This window comes from Mobula birostris, chromosome 8 (genome assembly GCF_030028105.1).
Source record: "Mobula birostris isolate sMobBir1 chromosome 8, sMobBir1.hap1, whole genome shotgun sequence".
In the NCBI taxonomy this organism is placed as follows: Eukaryota; Metazoa; Chordata; class Chondrichthyes; order Myliobatiformes; family Myliobatidae; genus Mobula; species Mobula birostris.
In genome coordinates, this window is record NC_092377.1 from 147,026,831 (window position 1) to 147,050,074 (window position 23,244).

Below are 23,244 nucleotides of genomic sequence, written 5' to 3' on the forward strand. Positions count from 1 at the left end.
AGGAAAATCATGTCTGACGAATCTCATAGAATTTTTTGAGGATGTAACTAGTAGAGTGGATAGGGGAGAACCAGTGGATGTGGTATATTTGGATTTTCAAAAGGCTTTTGACAAGGTCTCACACGGGAGATTAGTGTGCAAACTTAAAGCACACGGTATTGGGGGTAAGGTATTGATGTGGATAGAGAATTGGTTGGCAGACAGGAAGCAAAGAGTGGGAATAAACGGGACCTTTTCAGAATGGCAGGGGCAGTGACTAGTGGGGTACCGCAAGGCTCAGTGCTGGGACCCCAGTTGTTTACAATATATATTAATGACTTGGATGAGGGAATTAAGTGCAGCATCTCAAAGTTTGCGGATGACACAAAGCTGGGCGGCAGTGTTAGCTGTGAGGAGGATGCTAAGAGGATGCAGGGTGACTTGGATAGGTTAGGTGAGTGGGCAAATTCATGGCAGATGCAATTTAATGTGGATAAATGTGAAGTTATCCACTTTGGTGGCAAAAACAGGAAAACAGATTATTATCTGAATGGTGGCCGATTAGGAAAAGGGGAGGTGCAAACGAGACCTGGGTGTCATTATACACCAGTCATTGAAAGTGGGCATGCAGGTACAGCAGGCAGTGAAAAAGGGGAATGGTATGCTGGCATTTATAGCGAGAGGATTCGAGTACAGGAGCTGGGAGGTACTACTGCAGTTGTACAAGGCCTTGGTGAGACCACACCTGGAGTATTGTGTGCAGTTTTGGTCCCCTAATCTGAGGAAAGACATCCTTGCCATAGAGGGAGTACAAAGAAGGTTCACCAGATTGATTCCTGGGATGGCAGGACTTTCATATGATGAAAGACTGGATGAACTAGGCTTATACTCGTTGGAATTTAGAAGATTGAGGGGGGATCTGATTAAAACGTATAAAATCCGAAAGGGATTGGACAGGCTAGATGCAGGAAGATTGTTCCCGATTTGGGGAAGTCCAGAATGAGGGGTCACAGTTTGAGGATAAAGGGGAAGCCTTTTAGGACCGAGATGAGGAAAAACTTCTTCACACAGAGAATGGTGAATCTGTGGAATTCTCTGCCACAGGAAACAGTTGAGGTCAGTTCATTGGCTATATTTAAGAGGGAGTTAGATATGGCCCTTGTGGCTAAAGGGATCAGGGGGTATGGAGGGAAGGCTGGTGCAGGGTTCTGAGTTGAATGATCAGCCATGATCATACTGAATGGTGGTGCAGGCTCGAAGAGCTGAATGGCCTACTCCTGCACCTATTTTCTATGTTTCTATGTTTCATCTCATGTTATCGATATTTATTGCTCACTTATTTATTATTATTATTATTTTTGTATTTGCACATTTTGTTGTCTTTTGCACATCGATTGTTTGTCCACACTGTTGGGTGTAGTCTTTCATTGATTCTGTTATGGTTCTTTGATTTATTGAGTAAGCCCACTAAAAATATGAATCTCAGGGTTGTATATGGTGACATATCTGTACCTGGATAATAAATCTACTTTTAACTTTGACTCTGTGGTGACATCCTGCATCTCAAAGACATGCAGATTGTTAGGTTAAAAGTCCACCATATAGTCAATGTTTCTTCTAATTTGTAATGACCAATGTACACAAAAATCATGTGCTGGCAATTTTTTTTCCAGTGACAACAACATGTGTGCACTGAATTTTTAAGTGGAATTAAACCTGAAGCTATTCTAAGGATAATAAACTATCAAGTCCAGTTTGTTGTTCATTGTTTAAAAGAAATAAAATATAACTTCACTTTTTTCTACTTGTAAATACTCCAGCAACTTTTGCATCGCAACAATACATACAGGTAACACCACTTTCTGTATTGTACATAAATATTTCTTTTAGGTTTATGGTCTCGACCTCATGAGCTTTTGGTGTAGCAGTCTCTATTGTTTCATTACACCATTCCACGTTAAATGAACTAGCAGTTCTTTGTCACTTCACACCCTTTGCTTCATTGGAATTTGACATAGTGAATCAATAATTTCTTCAATGTACAAATAAGCCATTTCTAAAACTTGCAAACAAATCATCACAAGCTCCAGACTGTCAACACTGTCTGCATCAGAAACCGGGAAAGGAAATGTGATTGTGTACACTCGTGAAATATACTTAACATGCCAATGGGGTAGAGGGTGACAACCTTTTGTGCGCAGTTTTAGTTCCTTTGTGCACTAGTAGCAAAAGATGTGTGTGTGCGCACACATGCACACACCTTAGAACATTGTGTAAAGTGTTATCTTTGTTTATGTGAGTGGTAGGATCTGATGGGGATATGGGCAAAAAGCCTGTTTCCAAGTAGTGCCTCTCTGTAACAATTGAGCACAAACATTAAGGCTTCTTAACAGAAAGTCCAAGAGTTCTGGGGAGACCATCCCAAGAACACTACTTATAGATTTGGTCTCCCTACCTAAGGAAGGAGATGTCTGGATTGAAGAGATTATAATGAAGGCTCATCAGATTGATTTCTGGGTGGCAGGATTTCCTTTTGATGAGAGATGAAGCAGACTGAGAGGTGATCTTATTGAAACCAACAAAATCCCTTACAGAGCTTTTCAAGTTAAATGTTGGGATGATGTTATCTTGATAGATAGTCTGAGAACAGATCTCTTCATCTGGTAGTGGTGAACCTTTGCTCATCTTTACCCTACAGAATTGAACCTCAGCTGATGTGTAAAGTTGGGCAGGAAATGGGGTTTACGGAATTAAGTGGCACTAAAGCTAATAATGTCATTGAATGACAGAACAAGCGTGATGGACCAAATGGCCCATTCCCACTTCTATTTCATACGTTCTTTAGTTTTTATGTAAGTGGTAACAGAGCAATAACTTCAGAGGTCAGAGGATCAGTAAATAATTGACAAAATCGAAATCTAAGCAAAAAATATTAAACACATTTATAGAGAAATTGTGCAAAGGACTGCATGTTTCTCATGAATTTTTAAAATCTAATTACCAAGAGAAGGCTGTGTTCATATCTCAGATCAAAGAAGTTGTGAATGAATTATACTCTACTCCATAAGTGCAACGAAAACCAGATTCCACGAGAAAACAGTAAACAGTGTTCATACCACTGTATTGTTAAATAGACGTTATTACATACTATGTCATTTCCCTTAGGCACAAAACTCGAATAACAGATGATACTAGAGCTTTCCTGCTAATAATTTTACTCATATATTCTTTAGGGCAATACACCTGCTGTAAAATACAAATCAATATTTTAGTTTTGAAAACTAATCATGGTAGGTTAAATTTTCCAGGCATTCCATAGTGTCTTTTTTTTGTGAATCATTTCACTTATCATTACTAGTTATTCCGCATGATTTTATTTATTTTTAAGGTGTATTTTGTTTGCTTTCCTGTTCGCCTGTCCTTGACTTCTTGACAACTGATACAGTGATCCTTCTGCCTGCTAGCATGTTGAAAGAGTTGGGCACAGAGTACTGGATGCACCACTTGTCACCTTCCAAAATTCCATGGATTTTAGAATAAGGCAAATGTAGCCTCACTATTTAATAAAGGAAGGTTACAGGATACAGGGAACTACAGACAGTTAGCCTGACATCAGCAGTAAGGAAAATGCTGATCTGGGGTGTTGACTCTGCTTCTCTTTCCACAGCTGCTGAGTAATTCCAGCATTATCTGTTTTTGCTGAGGGAAGTGCTATGGTCTATTCAAGAAGTGCCACTCAGAACTTAATAATAAGATTGATGGAATCGATATGGATCTATGAAATGGAAGTCATTGAATGGAAGCCAGTCTGGAATAAGAGGAGGTAGAATATGCTGCACAGAAACAAAATAGTAGGACAATACCAACAGTAGAGATGATAGCTGAGGGACAGCCAATTAAAACCTGGCAGAATAATGAAATTTCTCTAAAAACGCAGAGATTCAATGGTGTCAGAAAAATCTCTTATGGCTCAAGTGGCTTTACAACTTGTGACGATACACATAAATTCACAAATTTGGATTGTTAAGAAACTAGATCCACTACAGAGAATTACAATTGATTATAGACAGTTAAACGAGAATGCAGCAGCATGTGTTCCAAAGGTGGTTGCTGAGGCAGATCTAATCAGCAGCTGCATAACAATATACATAGTTCTAGATATCTTAGTTGTGTGTTGATGTACTCTTATGAGAAAAGATGATCAGTGTATAAATGTGGCTTTACCTTTAATGATGGTAGTACATCTGGACACACCTGCCACAAGGGTTCCATAACTATGCAAACAATCTATGTTCCATCAGCAAATGGCTAAGAGCTTAGAAGGGGTTTCCAGAAGGGACACACTGATTCATTACGTGGATAGTTGTTACTGTTTGCAGGCAGTGCTGAGGGACATTTGGTGCTACTACTGGAGTGCCTAACATGACGTGAGCTAAAGGTAAACTCTAAAGAGCTCCTGTGGAGAAAAGGGAAGTACCGTTTTGGGAGTGCCATATTGAAATCAGAGAAGTAGAGCATGGATAATGTAGTAAGTAGAGCTGTGCAGGAGTACAGTACCAATATTGGAGGAAGTTTTGGCTTTGAGAACATGTTGGGGACATGGTCCTATGAAAACCACTGGCAATATCCTGTGTGAGTACAGCCAGACATTTGTATGTGTTAACCTTAGACTCCAATTAATAAGAGTGGACAAAGGAGTGTGAGAAAGCTTTCAGTGTGCTCAGCAGAAGGTTGTAGCTAGATCCAGTTTTCAAAACCACAAGCTTTTAACAAGATTTCTGTCTAATACTTACAGCTACTTAAGTGTTCTGCTGTTACAATATGCCTTCAGGAAACTTAGCACAGGGTGTGCAGACTGTAGAAATGCATGTTCTTCCTGTGATCACATGGACTTCTTGCAGATTCTCCAGTTTCCATTCACATATAGTTTGGTAGGTTAATTGGCCATTGTAAATTACCTCCAGTGTATGTTAGGGCTTCAACCTGGGCAGAGTGGGGGTAATTGCTAGGACTGTGGTGAAAATAAAATGTTTACAATAGAATTCGTGTGAATGGGTAGCTGATTGTCAATAGGGACTCAGAGTAAGCCAAGTGGCTATTTCTGTGATGTACCTTTCTATGACTCTATGACCATATGCCTTTCGGACTTTATTTTCAGCAGAGATACCATACTCATCATGTGAATGACTTTTCTAAAGCTACTTATCGGGAGGTTAAGCACTTTGCTGTGCTTACAGAAACTTTAATAACCAAGTGCATTCTGACAAGAATACTGATGAATGAAATGTTCAAAGAAGGGTCAGGGTGCAACACTACTTTGACTGGATGGATGATGTGACCTGAAGGAATAGCCACTCAATCACTTGACCTCAATAGTAAACATGGTGTTATGTAGAGAAATCAGATAAACATACCATAGAAGGAGCATAGGAAACAAATAGAATTTAAAAAGCACATTCACCTGCAGGAGGGATACACACAGTGGCCACTTTATTAGATATACCCGTACAACTGCTCATTAATGCAGGTATCTAATCAACCAATCACGTCCCTCAACTCAATGCATAAAAGCATGCAGACATGGTCAAGAGGTTCAGTTGCAGTTCAGTCCAAGTATCCGAAAGAGGAAGAATGTGATCTAAGTAACTTTGACTGTGGAATGATTGGTGGTGCCAGATGGGTTTGAGTATCTCAGAAACTCCAGGGTTTTTTTACGCACAACAGTCTCTAGTTTACAACAAATGGTGTGAGTGGAAGCTCTGGGTGAAAAAGCCTTGTTAAAAGGAGATGTCAGAGGACAGTGGCCTGACTGGTTCAAGCTGACATCAAGTCAACAGTAACCTTTCGGCAGGCTGCAATCATCACAAGAAGTCATTTATCGGTGAGACAGTGTGAGTTTTAGAGAGAGTTTGGGCCTTTTGGAACTTTTCAGTGGGTTGGAATCATTGCAAAAACTTTTTTGTTGGTGAGGCGGTGCAAGTTTTAAAATGAGCTCTGGGCCATTTGGAATTTTTTGGAGGGCTACAGTCAATGCAATCTCTTAGGCATTTGGCAGAAGCCAGTAAAACAAAACGAGGTGTAAGCAGAGTGGCCATTCTGTGAGTGTCAGTCTTAGAGTGGTCAGGTTTTGGCTCAACAGTCTTAGGCAAGAATAGCACTCAAGCTTGAGAAGTTAGAGGTATAATATGGTAGTTAAGGCAGTGAAATGCTCCTCCTGTAAGATGTGGGAATGCAGAGTACCTAGTGGTCTCGCTGATGACTACATCTGAGGGAAGTGCACCCAACTTCAGCTCCTGACTGACAAGGTCAAGGAATAGGAGCTGCAGCTGGATGTACTTAGGGCCATCCAGGAGGTTACCTCATAGATGAGACTTTTACTGAGATGGTAACTCCCACAGTGCAGACTTCAGATAGTAGATGGGTGGCCACCAGGAGAAGAAAGGGGAGTAAGCAGTCAGCACAAGGTTCCCCTGTGGCCATTCCCCTCAGCAACAAGTATATTCCTTTGGATATTGGCTGGAGAGGAGCGGAATGATGTATCAGGGCACAGCCACAGCAACCATATGTCTTATGGTCTTAAGGTAACTCAAATAACCACACGTTACAACAATGGTGTACAGAAGACCACAAACATACTCTGAGTGGCCACTTTACTCAGCACAGGTGCCGCCTCTTAAAATGGCCACTGAGTGTTAATCTAGGTAGGTGGATTCATGTATATGCAGAAGGGAGAAAGGAAGAGATGTGGAATTTGAAATTTGAGTGATGAAGTAATGGTGTCACTTAAATTACTAAGTCATCTGAGTGCACAGCAGGCAGAGTTGGCTGTTACTGCATCTGAGATGACTCACCCAACTGAGTTCCCAGTTCAGATTCTATGTTTGTCTGAAATTCTCTGACAGACTTGCTGGTTATTTAGAAGAAGTGAGGTTTTAAATTAGTAGCAGAGGAGTTACTTTGTGGCGTCGATGCAGCACAGGGGAATAGCTAGTAGAGAGGCTGCCTCACGGCTCCAGTCATCTGTGTTCAATCCTGGCCTCTGGTGCTACACACACACAAAATGCTGGAGGAACTCAGCAAATCGGGCAGCATTTATGCAGGGAAGGAAACAGTCAACGTATCGGGCCGGGATCTTTCCACAACTGTCTGCATGGAGTTTGCCCACCCTCCTTGTGGTTGTGAGTGTTTCTCCACAGATGCTTCAGTTCCCTCCTACATCTTAAAGGCGTGCAGGTTAGTAAGGTCTACAAATTTCCCACTGCAAAGGTGAATCATAGAACCTGAGGGTGGGGGACTGAGAGGGAGGGCAGAGAAAATAAAATGTGTTAAACATAAATGCAACTTTAACAGTCAGCGTGGATTCAGTGGACCAAAGGCCTTCTTCCATGCTGTATGAATCTATGACTCTAGATTTTGAGAAGTGAACAGATTGGCAAAGAAAGGTGGTATTTGAAGGGCTACTTTGGGATAGAAAGTGTTAGACGCGCAGAAGAGATATAAAGCCATTGAGAGACATCATGGGAAGAGAGCACAAAAGAAGGGATGCTATTTGCAGGTGACAGATGAATTGTATCCTCACTCCGCAGGTAGAATTTCCTGAGTGCAGAACTGAATGAGATTCCTGAGAGTGGAATGAGAATAGGAATGTGCAGTGCAGGAAAATAGAAACAGTGTCAAGGAACGGAATGGTGGCCTCCAGAGGTGGAAGATTTTTGTTGCAATTGTTTAATCTATGCGATTTATAATCCAGACTCACAAACGGAAGAGTATCACTTCGGCACACCCACAAAGACCGGGGGAGACCTGGTAGTATATACATATAGAATTGTTGGCCCTCTCCCAATTTCCAATTTGTGGATACCTTCATTAATTAGTAAAGCCGCTTAGAAGCAAAACAGTTATTGTGCTAACACAGCTAAGATCATGGTGTAGGAGGTATTCATTAGATATAAATACTAAGGATCATGGCATCAGATCACTTTACCAGACAGGTGACGTGTGTGACCTTAAAATTGTTGAATATTGAAGGGAAGTGTAAGAAAGTCATAATCTGCAGATTTCAGGAAATGTTGGGTGCAGAAATAGAATGATATAAGAAAGGCAGGAGAGGATTCTCTTTTCATTAGTAACATCGGGGAGTAGATACAAGAGCCTGAAGGCCCTCACTCAATGACTTAAGAACAGCTTTTTTCCCCACTGCCATCAAATTTCTGAATGGTCCATGAGTACATTAACATTACCTCATAATTCCTTTTTTTGAACTATTCATTTACTTTATAATGAATAGTAATTGTTATTCATACAACGTATTGCTGCCACAAAACAACAAACTTGACAACATATGTCAGTGATAATAAACCTGATTCTGATTAGGTGATCAGTTGAAAAGATTGGGATGAAGTGTTAATGAAAATCAGGGGAAGCATCACCCACGCAGGATACTCAACCTGTAACTTAATATAGAGTAACCTATTAGAACATTGGTACAATTGTTCACATGGAGTGTGGCTAAAAGACAGCAGAATGAAGCACTTTCAAGTTTTGTAGGAGAGCTACCAGGACAATTCAATGAGCTTTATAAATATTAGTAGGAAATATCAAGCCAATAAAATTAAATTAGATCCCCACAAATCACAAGAATGGGAAACAGGCAATCAGGAGATGGTGAGAAATTATGTTTGCGTAAGAGTCATTCTGGAAAGCCCCATGTTTATGCTGACCGTTATGTACCTCTGATTCTAAACCCATTTACCAGCAGTTGGTCCATTGACTTCCACAAATTCAAATGCTCGTCTAGACACTTCTTAAGTGTTGTGGGAGAACCTGCCTTCACCTATCAGCAAGGAGTATTTGTACCACCATATTATGGACCACACAATAATGCAAAATACTATCAAATTATGTAAGGAAGTAAAATAATTCTGGTGAAACTAAAATGAACTCAACAGAGGTCAAAGAGAGAAAACTGGATTTTTATGAGGGGGCTGAGATGGCGGATGATGTTTTTCCTGCGGGAGTAGTGGCATTGCTATCAATCTCAGCTTCTCAGCCAACCAGCACAGTATCTAACTTTAGGAGTCATATGTACCAAGGGCTTATTTGCAACATTTGTAAATAAATAAGTAACTCTTCTAATCAACTAAGTCTGCATGCCCTAGATCATATAAATAGGGCCAATGCGGAGCAAACTTGTATTTTAATTTCTATGGGGAGGATAAGATTATGACTGGCAGACCAACTGTTACTTATGTGGGGAGAGCATCTGAAATTGGCACAAATTCTAAACAGCTGTATTACACATATTGTTTTAACAATAATATCAGTTGTGGGGAATAGAAAACAGGTGGAAGGGTAATTTAGCTTTGATACATATGATAGAATTAAATGAAGACTAATAAATCTGGGTAAAACGTACTACGGAGTCATCTGGGGTAACCACCAGGGATAGTCCCTCAATGGCAAAGGAACATATATATATACAACACTGCCCATGTGTGCAACAGAAAAACCCCATGTGAGAAAGTGGAATGAAGAACAGCAGCATCTGTGAGATTGTACAAAACCAAACGTTTGAAAGCAACAATATAGTGCACTATTGGCCAAACTGATATAAACTCTATGAACACCAATACTATAATGTGTTTGGCAGCAAGAAAGCAGGAATAACGACAAGGAAACATGAAGGATCTGGCAAACAATAATAAAGTTACAATGTAAAATGGCAACAAAGAAAACACCTGAACAAATTATTTAATGTATCCAAAAAATATATCAGATCCAGAAATAGCTGGTATTGATGTTATAGCAAATTGAATTTTATCAGACAATTACATTTATTTGAAATTTGACCAAGGTGATATGACTCGGCTAGTGTAAATGTGGAGTGTTTAAAGACTGCTGAGCAATTACAAGAAACTTGTGTGAATGTGCACACTGGAAGATCGGTTTGCAGAAGTAAAAGGATGATGTACCTCACTGACCCTGAATCCAGAAGGATGAGGTGGAAACGCAGTTTGACTATGGATGGAAGTTAATAATTTACAGATAGTTCATATTCAAATCGATTATTAGCAATAATTAAATCAAAAAGCTGATTAAATGTATCTTACAGTAAAGGAGTTGTTTAACACAACGTTAACAATATGAAGACCAATGAAAGACCATCAAGGCTTATAAATATTTATTTAAATGTGGCTAGGAAGAGACATCAACTTATAAAGGGAGATCAAAATGCCTCTTAAGAATGATATATGCATGTTGTATACTAATTGGTTCGCAGAAGGAACTACTATTCAGAGAGACTGGAGGAGGGATAGGTTACTGATGAACTTCTAACACATTAGACAAATCATGAAATTTCATCTGGGTGAGTTTGTGCAAATGAAGCAAGCTAACTAAAGCTCAGTCTATATCTATCATATGTGGTGATCCTTCCAATGACACACTGTTAGAGATAAAGTTAAAATATCTTCTTATCACTCAAAAAATGTTGAATATTCTAGAGAATCAAGGATCCCGCGAGAATGAAGAACTGAAGAAATTATTAGGTCTAAAAATTATACTATAGAAGTTGGTGAGTTTGAAAGCAGTGTATTTTTTTTTTATTAGTTATTGCTGATGTTCAATGGGACTGGAATATGCCCGTACACAAATCACTAAAGGTCAACATGCAAACGTATAGGAAACAAGAAGGCAAATAGTTTGCTATGTTTATAATGAGTGAGCTTGAATGCAGGAGCAAGTTCAAGTTTGATTATCATTCAACCATCCATGAATATAGCCAAATCAAGTATCGTTCCTCCAGGGCCAGGATGCAAAACACATTGCCAACAGCACACAGCACACTGGACATAGCACAAGTGGTTACGATTTCAGAAAAACATACAGTTACAAGTAAAAAATATATAGCCAAAGACACTGAGTGACATGATTGTAGATTGTCGTGGTCTTCCACTAAGCGAACACCAGGGAGCAGCAATGAGCAAATGCTGGAGGGCAGCCCTATAGAAGGGGCCAGCCCCCAACCCAGCCCAGATTCCAGAGGGCCCAGCAGAAGTCCCTGATCTCTCTCACACTGCCTCAGCTCTCCTCCCCTGGGCAACTGCAACAGGCTACTGCATTCCAGGAGATTGAGGAGTCTGCGGCCTAGTTCTAGTCCTCGTCACAACTGAAGCAATATAGTACCCCATCATCAGTCTCACCAATTAAGCAGGGAACTAATCTTGCAGCATTCTACATTAACAATGTCCAACAGGGTCTTGTGATCCCAATAAAAATTTCCAAGACAATCACTCACTCCATTTGTTGGATTGTTCACCATCTCAGCACAACGGTGCACAACAATTCCAGGTGACAACACAATGATGGTATGCAATAAGTCCAGCTCCATTGCCTTGGAGCAACACACTGATGGGATAGTTCTGCAGTTCTTGATGTTCTTAGTATCTAACACTGACTTTCGAGCATGACTTGCTTCCTTTGTAGCAAGGAAGTCGTATTGCAATTGTACAGGATCTTAGCACTTTCATCTCCTTACATAGGATATAATGTACTCATCATAGAGGGAGTGTAGTAATGATTCACTAAACTGGTTCCACAGGTGGTAGGTTTGCCTTCTAAGGAGAAAGTGGGACTACATAGTTTAGAAGAATGAGAGGACAATGATTGAAACATATAAGATTATTAAGGGATTAGACATGCTAGAGGCAGGAAACATGTTCCCGATGTTGGGGGAGTCCAGAACCAGAGGCCATAATTTGAGAATAAGGGGTAGGCCATTTAGAACGGAGTTGAGGAAAAACTTTTTCACACAGAGGGTTGTGGATCTGTGGAATGCTCTGCCTCAGAAGGCAGTGGAGGTCAATTCTCCGGATGCTTTCAAGAAAGAGTTAGATAGAGCTCTTAATGATAGCGGAGTCAAGGGATATGGGGAGAAGGCAGGAACGGGGTACTGATCACAGTGACTGGCGGTGCTGTCTTGAAGGGCCGAATGGCCTACTCCTGCACCTATTATCTATTGACATACTATTAAAACTTATAAACTTGTTAAAGGGCTTGACAGGCTAGATGCAGAGAAGGTACTTCCCTGACTAAGGAGGCAAGTATAACATGATACTCTTTGAGAATAAGGGGTAGGTTATGTAGGACTGACACAAGGAAATTAACCTTTAGAAATCTCCAAATAGGAGGGCACGGTCATTGAAAAGTCAAAGTAAAGTCATAGAAAAATTTAGTATCAGAGTACATACATGTTACCACATACAACCCTGAGATTCTTTTTGCTTTGGGCATACTTAGCAAATCTATAGAATAGTAACTGTAAGCTGGATCATTGAACAACAAGCTATGCAAATGCAAATATAAATAAATAGCAATAAATAATCAGCATGAAATAACAATATAAAGAATCTTTAAAGCGAGACCATCGGTTGTAGGTACACCAGAAATAGAATGAGTGTAGTTATCCTCTTTTGACAAGAGCCTGTTGGTTGAGGGTTGGTAACTGTTCTTGAACTTGATGGTGCGAGTTCTGAGGCACTTGTACCATATACTTGATGGCAGCAACGAGAAAAGAGCATGGGCTTGTGTGGTGAGGATCTTTGATGATGGATGCTGCTTTTCTACAGCAACATTTCATGTAGATGTGCTCAATGTTGGGAGGGCTTTACCCGAAATGTACTGGGCTGAATCCACTACCTTTTGTCGGATTTTCCACTCAAAGGCAGTGGCGTTTTCACACCAGACCATTATACAGCCAGTCAGCACACTTTCCACCACACATCTATAGAAATTTGCCAAGGTTTTTGATGACGTGCCGAATCTCTGGAGACTCCAAAGTGGAGGAGGTGATGTCCTTTTTTTGCAATTTGATGTGTCTAGGACAGGTTCTCTGAGATAATGACACCCAGAAATTTAAAGTTACTGACCCCCTCCACCTCTGATCCTGTGATGAGTACTGGCTCATGGACCTCTGGTTTCGCTCTCCTCTACAATTAGTGCCTTCATCTTGCTGACGTTGAGTAAGGGTCATACCTCGACTCAGTTTTATCCCCTCCTGGTTCAGTTCTGACCTACATCCGTGACACCTGACATACTTTTGAACTTTTCAATGATTTCAAGTTCCTTGGCCCTCATCATCTTATTTTAACTATGAATGTCCAGTCCCTATACACCTCCATCCACCACCAGGAAGGTCTCAAAGCTCTCCATTTCTTTCTGGACACCAGACCCAACCAGTTCCCCTCCATCACCACTCTCCTCCGTCATCAGGAACTGATCCTCACTCTCAACAATTTCTCCTTCAGCTCCTCTCACTTTCTTCAACCAAAAGGTACAGCCGTGGCACTGGTATGAATCCCAGCTATGCCTGCCTTTTTGTCAGCTACATGGAATAGTCTATTTTCCAAGCTTACACTGGTATCGTTTCCCAGCTTTTCCTGTGCTACATCGGCGACTGCATAGGTGCTGCTCCCTGCACTCATGTGGAGTTTGCTGACTTCATCAACTTTGCCTCCAATTTCCACCATGCTCTCACATTTACCTGGTCCATTTCCAACACCTCCCTCCCCTTTCTCGATCTCTCTCTATCTCTGGAGACAGCTTATCTACTGATATCTTTTATAAACCCACTGCTACCTGGACTATACCTCTTCCCACTTTATAACTTACAAAAATGCCATCCCCTTCTCTCAATTCCTCTGTCTCAAGATGAGGTTTTTCATTACAGAACTAAGGAGATGTCCTCCTTCTTCAAAGAAAGGGGCTTCCCTTCCTCCACTATCAATGCTGCCCTCAACCACATCTCTTCCATTTCGTGCACTTATGCCCTCACCCCATCCTTCTGCCAGCCCATCAGGGATAGGTTTCCTCACTTACTACCTAACCAGCCTCAGTGTCCAGCACATAATTTTCTGTAACTTCCACCATCTCAACAGGATACCATCACCAAGTACATCTTCCCCCGACTTTCTGCTTTCTGCAGGGATCGTTCCCTACGTGTCTCCCTTGTCCATTTGTCCCTGCCCACTGATCTCCCTCCTGGTACTTATCCTTGTAAGCGGAACCATTGTTACACCTCCTCCCTCACTATCTTTCAGGGCCCCAAACAGTGCTTCCAGGTGAGACGACACATTACCTGTGAGTCTGTTGGGGTCATATACTGTATACGGTGCACCCAGTGTGTCCTCCTGTAGACTGATGAGACCAGATGTAAATCGGGAGACCACTTCACCGAGCATCTATGCTCCGTCTGCCAAAAGTAGCTGGATCTCCCAGAAGCCACCCATTTTAATTCCTCTTCCCATTCCGGCATGTCAGTCCATTGCCTCCTCTACTGCCACGATGAGGATACACTCAGGTTAGAGCAGCAACACCTTATATTCTGTCTGCGTAGCCTCCAAGCTGATGGCATAACCATTGACTTCTCGAACTTCCAGTAACAGCACTCCCCCTCCTTCACCATTCCCTCATTCCCATATCTCTCTCTCATCTTATCTCCTTACCTGCACTTCACCTCCCCCAGTGCTCATCCCTCTTCCCTTCCTTCCATGGACTTCTGTCCTCACCTATCAGATTTCCCCTTCTCCAGCCCTTCACCTCTTTCACCAGTCAAAGTCCCAGCTCTTTACTTTACCCCTCCTCCCCTCCCGGTTTCACCCATCACCAGTTGCTGTTGTTCAGTCATTAAGTCGAGTCCGACTCTTCGTGACCTCATGGACCATAGGGTCCATAGGGTTTTGATGGCAAGATACGTAAGTAGATTACCAGGACTTTCTTCCGTGCAGATACTGCTGCTGCCCAGGTTAGGACCTGGCTGGACTTGAACTCAGGACCATCTGCCTTGAAGTCCAGTGCTGATGCCATGACACCACCAGGCACCTATCACCTACCACCTCGTATTTCTTCCTCCCTCCCCCCACCACCCTCTTACTTGGACTTCTCATTTTTTTTCTCCTGTCCTGATGAAGAGTCTCGGCCCAAAAGATCAATTGTTTATTCTTTTCCGTAAATGCTGTCTGACCTGCTGAATTACTTAAGCGTTTTACGTATGTTGCTTGGACTTCCAGCATCTGCAGGTTTTCTCTTGTTTGAGTAAGAGGTTGTTGTTATTAAACCACTCAGCCAAATTTTCAATCTCCCTTTGACTATTTTTGACTTTAAAGCTGGTTAGAAGTGACTGATGTCATGAGCAATCGGATATCAGTAACTTGAGATAAAAAAGAATGAATTTAACCAACAAGACTGACCAACATGATCCCACGGTAGCGTAGTTGTTAGCACGACACTAATACAGTTTGGGGCACTGGAGTTCAGAGTTTAACTCTGGTGTCCTCTGTGAGAAAGTTTTTACGTTCTTCCCATGAGTGCATGAGTTTCCTCCCACAGTTCAAAGACGTATCGGTTAGTGGGTTAATTGGTCATTGCAACTTGTCCTGTGATTAGGCTGAGGTTACATAGATGGGTTGCTGGGCGGTGCAGCTCGTCGGGCCGGAAGGGCTGGTCCACACCGTATCTCGAAAAAATAATTACATTCTATCACAGCATGTCATGAGGAACCATGAGTGTTTTAAATATATATTTAAACCAGGCAGTGAACTGCAGGAAATAAACTGCTCATTTCCCTCTCTAAAGGTGATGTCCTCAGTGCCCTATTCTCCTCCCTGTACGCTCATGACTACATGGTCAGATTCTGCTCTAATTCTGCTTACGAATTTACAGATAATACCACTGTCGTGGTCTGTATCTCAAATAACAACGACTTAACAGTACAGGAAGAAAATAGAGAGCTTAGTGTCATGGTGCCATGACAACAAACTCTCCTTCAATGCCAACAAGAGTTGGGTATTGATTTCAGGACAGGAGGCAGTGCACAAGCTCTGATGATGCTGAGTTGCGACCTCCGTCAAGACGTAGCTCAGATTTAGTTGTTTTTTAATTGCTTAATTGTTTTTAAGGTTTGTAAGGATGGTTTTGGGAATAGAGAGGAGTGTTAGGGTTTAAGAACTGGGATATAAGAGAATTAGAGGTCATGCTGGAGTTTAAGTGTCCTCTCTGTGTTCAAAAACCAGTGACATGGATGTGGGACATGTGTGGTCAGATGTCAAACCAGCAGAGTTAGGGTATAGTTATGGCGGCTGTGGAAAAATTATCCCTCTTGCATTTCTTAATCCAGTTACTGGAGATTCACTGTCACTCGACCCTGCCACTTTGATCTTGCCCTCGCCTTCATTAACCTGGTCCAACACTACTTGCCCTTATTAACCTGGTGTGCACTGAGGCACATTAACAGTGAAGTAACCTGGGGTCATCCGATGTTTTGGGCCTTTCAACATCAGACACCCTCTCCCAGGCAACCCAGCTAAGGTTGATCAGACACCAGCATGTCAGAATCAGAATCAGGTTTAATATCACAGACATATGCAATGAAATTTCTCAACTTTGTGGCAGCAGTATAATACAATATTTGAAAATAGAGAGAAGGAATAAAATAGTGAATTACACTATAAAAATTATAATTAAATTAAATAAGTAGTGCAAAAATAGGAAATAAAAGTGTAGTGAGGTTGTGTCATTTCAGGAATCAGATGGCAAAGGTGAAGAAGTTGTTCCTGAGTTCCTGAATCATTAAGTGTGTTCCTTCAGGCTTTTTTGCCTCCTTCCTGATGGCAGCAATGAGAAGAGAGCTGGGTGGTGAGGGTCCTCAATGATGGATGCCGCCTTTCTGAGGCACCACTCCTTGGAGCTGTCCTGGATACTATGGAGGCTAGTGCCATGATGGAGCCGACTAATTGTAGAACTCTCTGCAGTTTACTTCAATCCTATGTGGTAGCCTCCCCATACAAGACGGTGATGCAGCCAGTTAGAATACTCTCCACAGTACATCTGTAGAAATTTGCAAGTGTTTTTGGTGACATACTAAATCTGCTCAAACTAATGAAACATAGCCACAGTCTTGCCTTCTTAAAAGTTACACTGCTACGTTGGGTCCAGGTTAGGTCCTTAGAGATATTGACATTCAGGAACTTGAAATTGCTCACTCTCTGCACTTCTGCTCCCTCCATGAGGACTAATGTGTGTTCCTTCATTTTACCCTTTCTGAGGTCCCCAATCAGTTCTTTGGTCTTATTGATGCAGAGTGCAATGTTGTTGCTGTGACACCATTCACTAACTGGTATATCTCACTCCTTACACCCTCTCGTCAGCATCTAAGATTCTGCCATCAATAGTTGTATCGTCAGCAAATTTATAGACGGCATTTGAGCTGTGCCTAGCCACACAGTCGCGGGTGTAGAGAGGTCAGAGCAGTGGGCACACATTCCTGAGGTGCGCCAGTTTTGATTGTCAGTGAGATGCTTGTCACATGGACCAAGATAATGAAAGGTGTGTCACTTTGAATGTTAGGGTGCTAATATATGGAAATATCTGGTTCCTTCCTGGTACCTATGCTTTTTTATTGGTGTTTCATGGACCGGAATAATACAAGGTAGGCTCCACCTGCACCCACCCCAACCTCCCCCACCACTGGTCGCAAGCTGTTGGCGGGTTCCAGAGTTTGAGTTCCATGCGGTCAGGTGGAACATGTTCTGATGACACCCCCCCCCCCCCACCCCGGGTTCATAAATCAGTCAGACCAGAGTTCAAGGCCTAGTGCTTGCTGACTGACATGTCCTGGGATTGATGCTGAGGACTGAGGCCAAAGGTTGAATCGGAAGTCCAGAAGTCGACGCCCATTGGTTGGAGCCAAGTCGGTGAAGCTTTGTGATTCACTGGGGAGGTTGAAGACCAGTGTGAGCAGGGCTGAGTCCGTGGCCTGTCCTGGGGTTAAAGGACTGTGTGTGTGGGAAGGAGAAACAGGGATGATTTTTGCTGTTTATTTTTGTTGCTTGTTGTGGTCTCTGTTGTTCCACTGAGCATCGCAGTCATGCTATGTTGGTGTCAGAATGTGTGGCGACACTAATGGGCTGCTCTCAGAACACACTTCAGTGTTGGCTGTTAAATGAGGCATTTCACTATATGTTCAAAGTACACATGACCAATAAACTTGAATCCTGCCTACATCAACAGTGTCGTGGTTCAGAGCTTCAAGTTCCCAGGAGTGAACATCACAAATAGCCTGTTTTAGTCCAGCGACGTTGATGTCATGATCAAGAGAGCTCACCACTCCCTCCATTTTTTCAGGTGGCTAAAGAATTTCAACTATGCTCCTGTTGGCTCTTTGGCAGTTTATATCGGCGCTCCACTGAAAGCATCCGGATGCATAGCAGATTGGTATGGCAACTGCTCTGCACATGACAACAAGAAACTGCAGAGAGTTGTGGACATGGCACAACACATCACGGAAATCAGCCTCCCCTCTGTGTACTCTATCTATTCCTCGCACTGCTTCAGTAAAGCAGCCAGTATAACCAAAGAGCCCACCTCCCTCAAACATTCTCTCTCCTCCCCTCTCCCATCAGGCAGAAGATATGAAAGTCTGAAAGGACGTACCACCACGTCAAGGACAGCTTCTGTCCCACTGTTATCAGACTCTTGAACAGACTTCTCATATGATAAGTCATACAATTCTGTTGCAATTTATCTCATTATGATCTTACACTTTGTTTCCCAACACTACACTTTCTCTGTAGCTATAATATTTTATTTTACATTCTATTATTATTTTAACTTGTTCTGCTTCAATGCACTATGTAATAATTTGATCTGTATGAACAGCATGCAAAACAAGCTTTTCACTGTATCTTTGTATGTGTCATAATTATAAAGCAATACCAATAAATAAGCTCATTTAATAAAACATGAATTACACAACACTTACATCTCAAAGATGTTCCAATTCCATTGCAAATAATAACATTGACTTTTTAACTATATGGCGCGGGTTCAGTCAACAGAACCTCCAGCTTAAGTGCTGAAGAACTGAAGCAAATTCACAATCCGGACTTGATGAAAAGTCCAACTCTGGAGTATAGTCAACAAAAATCTCCAAGGAACAGCAGTACGCATATTTGTACAGGCATCTTGAAACTGGTTACACTTGTGAAGATATTTAGTAGTTTAAGTTTAGTTCGGCTGGCACTTTCTAGCATGTTGTAGCCCAACAAAACCCTGCAAACAGCTGCTGTATCTCTGTCTGCACAGCTTACATATAACAAAAGAAATATATCATCAGGATATATTTAGTCAAGTTGAAATTGAAAAGGAATGCCTTTCAAACAGGTTAGTAGGGGTGTTGAGTTAATTTACAGGTGTGAGAAATTACAGTTACTTTAGTCAGATTTAGATAAAATCATAAAGTTATTAGATATCGGAGTATTGGTGGTAAAGATAACATCAGTGGGATATTTCCATTAGTCTCAATGATAAAGCTTCACTTGCTTCCAAGATCAATGCAATTACAAATGAATGCGTCAAACTATAACCATATGAAATAGTATTATTTTCTCAGGTGCCGTAGCTCCCCATGAGTAAATGGAATGCTGAACAATTATTTGGTCTGGTGTATAAAAATCATCTTTAGTCTCTCCTTTTTATTCAGTTCCAGCAAATATTACTGTTCCAAAAGCTTCCCAAGGCAATATCAGGGCCTCATTCAAATTTACCCACCTCCACAGAAGTTTGTGATGCACTTTGCAACTATCAATTTAATGCAAATGGTTCACAAGGGCTTAGAGTCAGCTTTGCAATGGGAGGCTTTGTTGCAGTTAAGTGTCCGAATATTTCAAAATATAGTCATAATCATTAAAAATTCTTGCATGCATCTCTCAGTGTCATGGAGTCCTGCAAACACCTTGCATGTCCACTTTTTTAATAACTGGAGCATATGCTGTTACCACCAGAGAAAAGAAAATGTTGCCCCTCACTTTCTTTTTAAATAGACTTACCAAAGGATTTTTTTTCATGTTCATTCAGTGTAATAACTGCATCATCAGGCTGTTCATAAAGGAAGAACTGGTAACGGTGGTACCCAGTGCCAGATGGAGGGGTGGGTGGCCTATACTCTGTGATACAATGAAACAAAATTAAAGTCATAAAAACCAACATTAAGGGTTTCTTCACCGAGAAAGTAATTGCACAACTTATTTAGTAAATTAGATGCATTTATCAAGCACATCAATTTCCTCAAATATGAATTACATTTATTCTGCTCTCTATTATAATCAGCATAAAAGATGTCAAATGGTACATAATTTGTAAATATCTTGATATGATAACAATACTCCTTGTGCATATAAACAATACAGAGCTCTATTTGAATGATGTGGAGGAATGCTGGGAATTTACCCTTTGAACCACATAGCAACATCAAAATGATTGAAGTTGAAGTCTTTCTATAAAATCTACAGGAATTCCAAAAGATTATTAGTTCAAATAATCATATTGTACTAAAACCTGTCTTGTACTGTACAAGGACAGTAATGCTACTCCATTAAATCTCTTCAGTTGATATTTATAAGATTTATTCCAAAGTAACATTGTAAGCCATTTTGCTAAACAACACATTTGTTGCAACTTAATTTTATTCTTTGAAATAATTCTAAGTTTTAATTTTTAAAAATATCTGTGTGTTAGCTTACTATCAAGATTGTAAGATAAAAACACCATTCAACAAAACCAGTCCTTGCCGTTGGCATTTACCCTTCATTTGAGGCAACAAGTGTACTCACATTATCTCACCTTAGCGTCATGGAGGAACACAACAGAAAAATAAGCTGTTCATGCCACCGTGTCCATGCCAGCTATCAGTATACAGTGCATCGTTTCTAACCTTAAGTAATAGTGCTTAACTTGTAGTCTTCAATGCCTTGTGATTAAAGTGCTTGTCCTGATATTTATAACATATTGTGAGTTACCTGTCCTTGGCATCTTCTTCGGTAGTGTTCCAGATTCCAAATACCTTCTGGGGAGAAAGCACGTCCTCAGATCTCCTGTAACTCTCTTAATCCATACTTGATGCTCTCTGGTTTTAGGCAACTTCATGAGAAATTATTTTTTACTACCTATTCTATCTATCCCTCTCATAATTTTGCATATTTTTAACAGGTCCACCCTCAGCCTCCTCCGTTCCAATGAAAATAAATCCCATCCACGTAGGCTTTCTTCTTAATTGAAGCATTCTATGCCAAACAGAATCCGGGTAAATTATCTCTGCACCCTCTCTGATGCAATCGTAGCCTCTCTGTACTGTGGTCAGAACTACACACAATACTTCACTTGGGGCCTAACCAATATTTTATAGGATTTCACCAAGACCTCCAAGCTCTTAAATTCAACCCCACCCCCCACATCAAATAATGAAGACGAGCATCATGTGTGTCTTCTTGATTACTACTTCCACTTTAGGAATATGTGGACTTTAACACCAAGGTTCTACACCCTAGTGCCGAAACATCCTTTGTATAAGTCCTATCCTTATAGACTTCCAAAAATGCATCATCTCACACTTATCAGGATGAAATTCTATTTCCAATTGTTCTAGCTGGTGAACACTACTTTATAACCTAAGCCTAAACACCATAGTCTGCAGATTTACTACTCATACCTTCTGTATTCATATGCAAACCACTGGCATAAATGGCAACTATGGTACAAAATGAGTTACAGGCTTCCAATCATGAAAGAATCCTCCATCATCACTCTTAAAATTAGTAAGCCAATTTTGGGTCTAGTTTGCCATTTTCCCTTAGTTTCCATGGGTTCTAAATTTCTGGACCAATTTTCATTGTGAGATCTTGTCAATGACCTGCCAGAAAGAAGATGGCGCCAGCAAATAACACGACCAAGGGTGACATCCTCCAGATGGTTCACCAAGCTACCTCCTTCACTTCTTTTACATCTTCTTTTTCTTTCAAATGTGATTCTGCTACTGTTGGAGCTTTTAAGCTACATTTTGGTGGTGTGTTTTTGGGCTGATGGTGCTTTGCAGTCTCTGAGAGGGTTCCATAAAGTTTCGATTGAAGCCTGCAGCCTCAAGGCCAAGAATTCTGAAAAATGGGTGCAAGTCCATTATGGACTCCACTTCTTGCTTTACTGAAGTCCAAGTAGGCATTGCCTACACTGCCCTTATCAATATATATTCCTACTTTAAAAAAATCCAAATTTTTCAAAGAAGATTTACCATTGACAAAACTCTGCTGATTATTCCTGATCAACCACTTCCCTTCCAAATGTAGATTGATCGTGCTCCTCAGATTTTTTTCCAATAATTTTCCTTCTTCTGCCAAATGTTCTAAATATCTTTAAACTTTTTTTGTGGATATCATTTACAGAGAAGCTTAATTATTACTGCCAGGTTACAGGGAATAGGCTGATACCCTTTGATGAATGGTTCATTTGGATCCACTGCAGCTTTTTACACCATCTGTGAAGTTGAACTCAGAAGTGTGTTGGAAAATTCATTTTGATGAACGTACGCACATCAGCCATACCAGAAAAGTTCACTGGATCAACAAGCCAGCTGTTGAAAACAATAGCTCTCCCCTTCATTGCTGTTACCAGGATCCATAAAGTGTAACACACACAAAATGCTGGATAAACTCAACAAGCCAGGTAGCATCTATGGAAAAGAGTACAGTTGATGTTTCTGACCCAGGCCCTTCATCAGGACTGGAGAAAAAAAGTTGAGGCGTCAGAGTAGGAAGGTGGGGGTGGGGGTGGGGGGGTGGAGGGGAGGAAGAAACAGAAAGTGATAGGTGAAACTGAGTGGGAAGGGGTAGGGTTGAAGTAAAGAGCTGGGAAGTTGATTGGTGAAAGAGATACAGGGTTGGAGAAAGGGGAAACTGACAGGAGAGGACAGAAGGCCATTGTCAGAAAGAATAGTGGGACGAGCACTAGAGGGAGGTGATGGACAGGTAAGGAGATTAAAAGTGAGGCTACGTCCACACCAGACCGGATAATTTTGTAAACGCCGGTTTCATGTTAAAAACGATAGGCGTCCACACCAGGTGTTTTTAAAAATATCTCCGTCCACATTAGAACAGATATTTGGGCGAATTTCCTTCTACTGGGCATGCACAGGACACACAGAAAACAAGCAAAGAGGAAACGGTATACTTGGTGTGCGTTTGTCCAGTTACAGACTAGAAAAACTTAAAAGGAATTGGTTTTGGCTCTCGCGCAAGAGGACTTAAAACTGAAAAGTAAACAAATACTGGAGCGTATGGAGGCAACCGACAGGGAGTTCACGGACAGTATGTCCTGGCTGACCATGAACATTGAAAAACTGACTAACTCTGTTGCATTAATAAAGCACCTTGTTAAATGTATAAA

At 41.2% G+C, this 23,244-nt stretch overlaps 1 protein-coding gene across 1 annotated transcript in view; it reads right to left on the reverse strand.

The window, feature by feature from the left end:
- Nucleotides 1-23,244, reverse strand: part of LOC140201813 (phosphatidylethanolamine-binding protein 4) — a 462,510-nt gene that overhangs the window by 94,164 nt on the left and 345,102 nt on the right. The window contains exon 6 of the mRNA XM_072266504.1: nucleotides 19,860-19,976. Within this exon, the coding sequence (XP_072122605.1) occupies nucleotides 19,860-19,976 (117 nt within the window). The remainder of the gene's footprint in view (nucleotides 1-19,859; nucleotides 19,977-23,244) is intronic.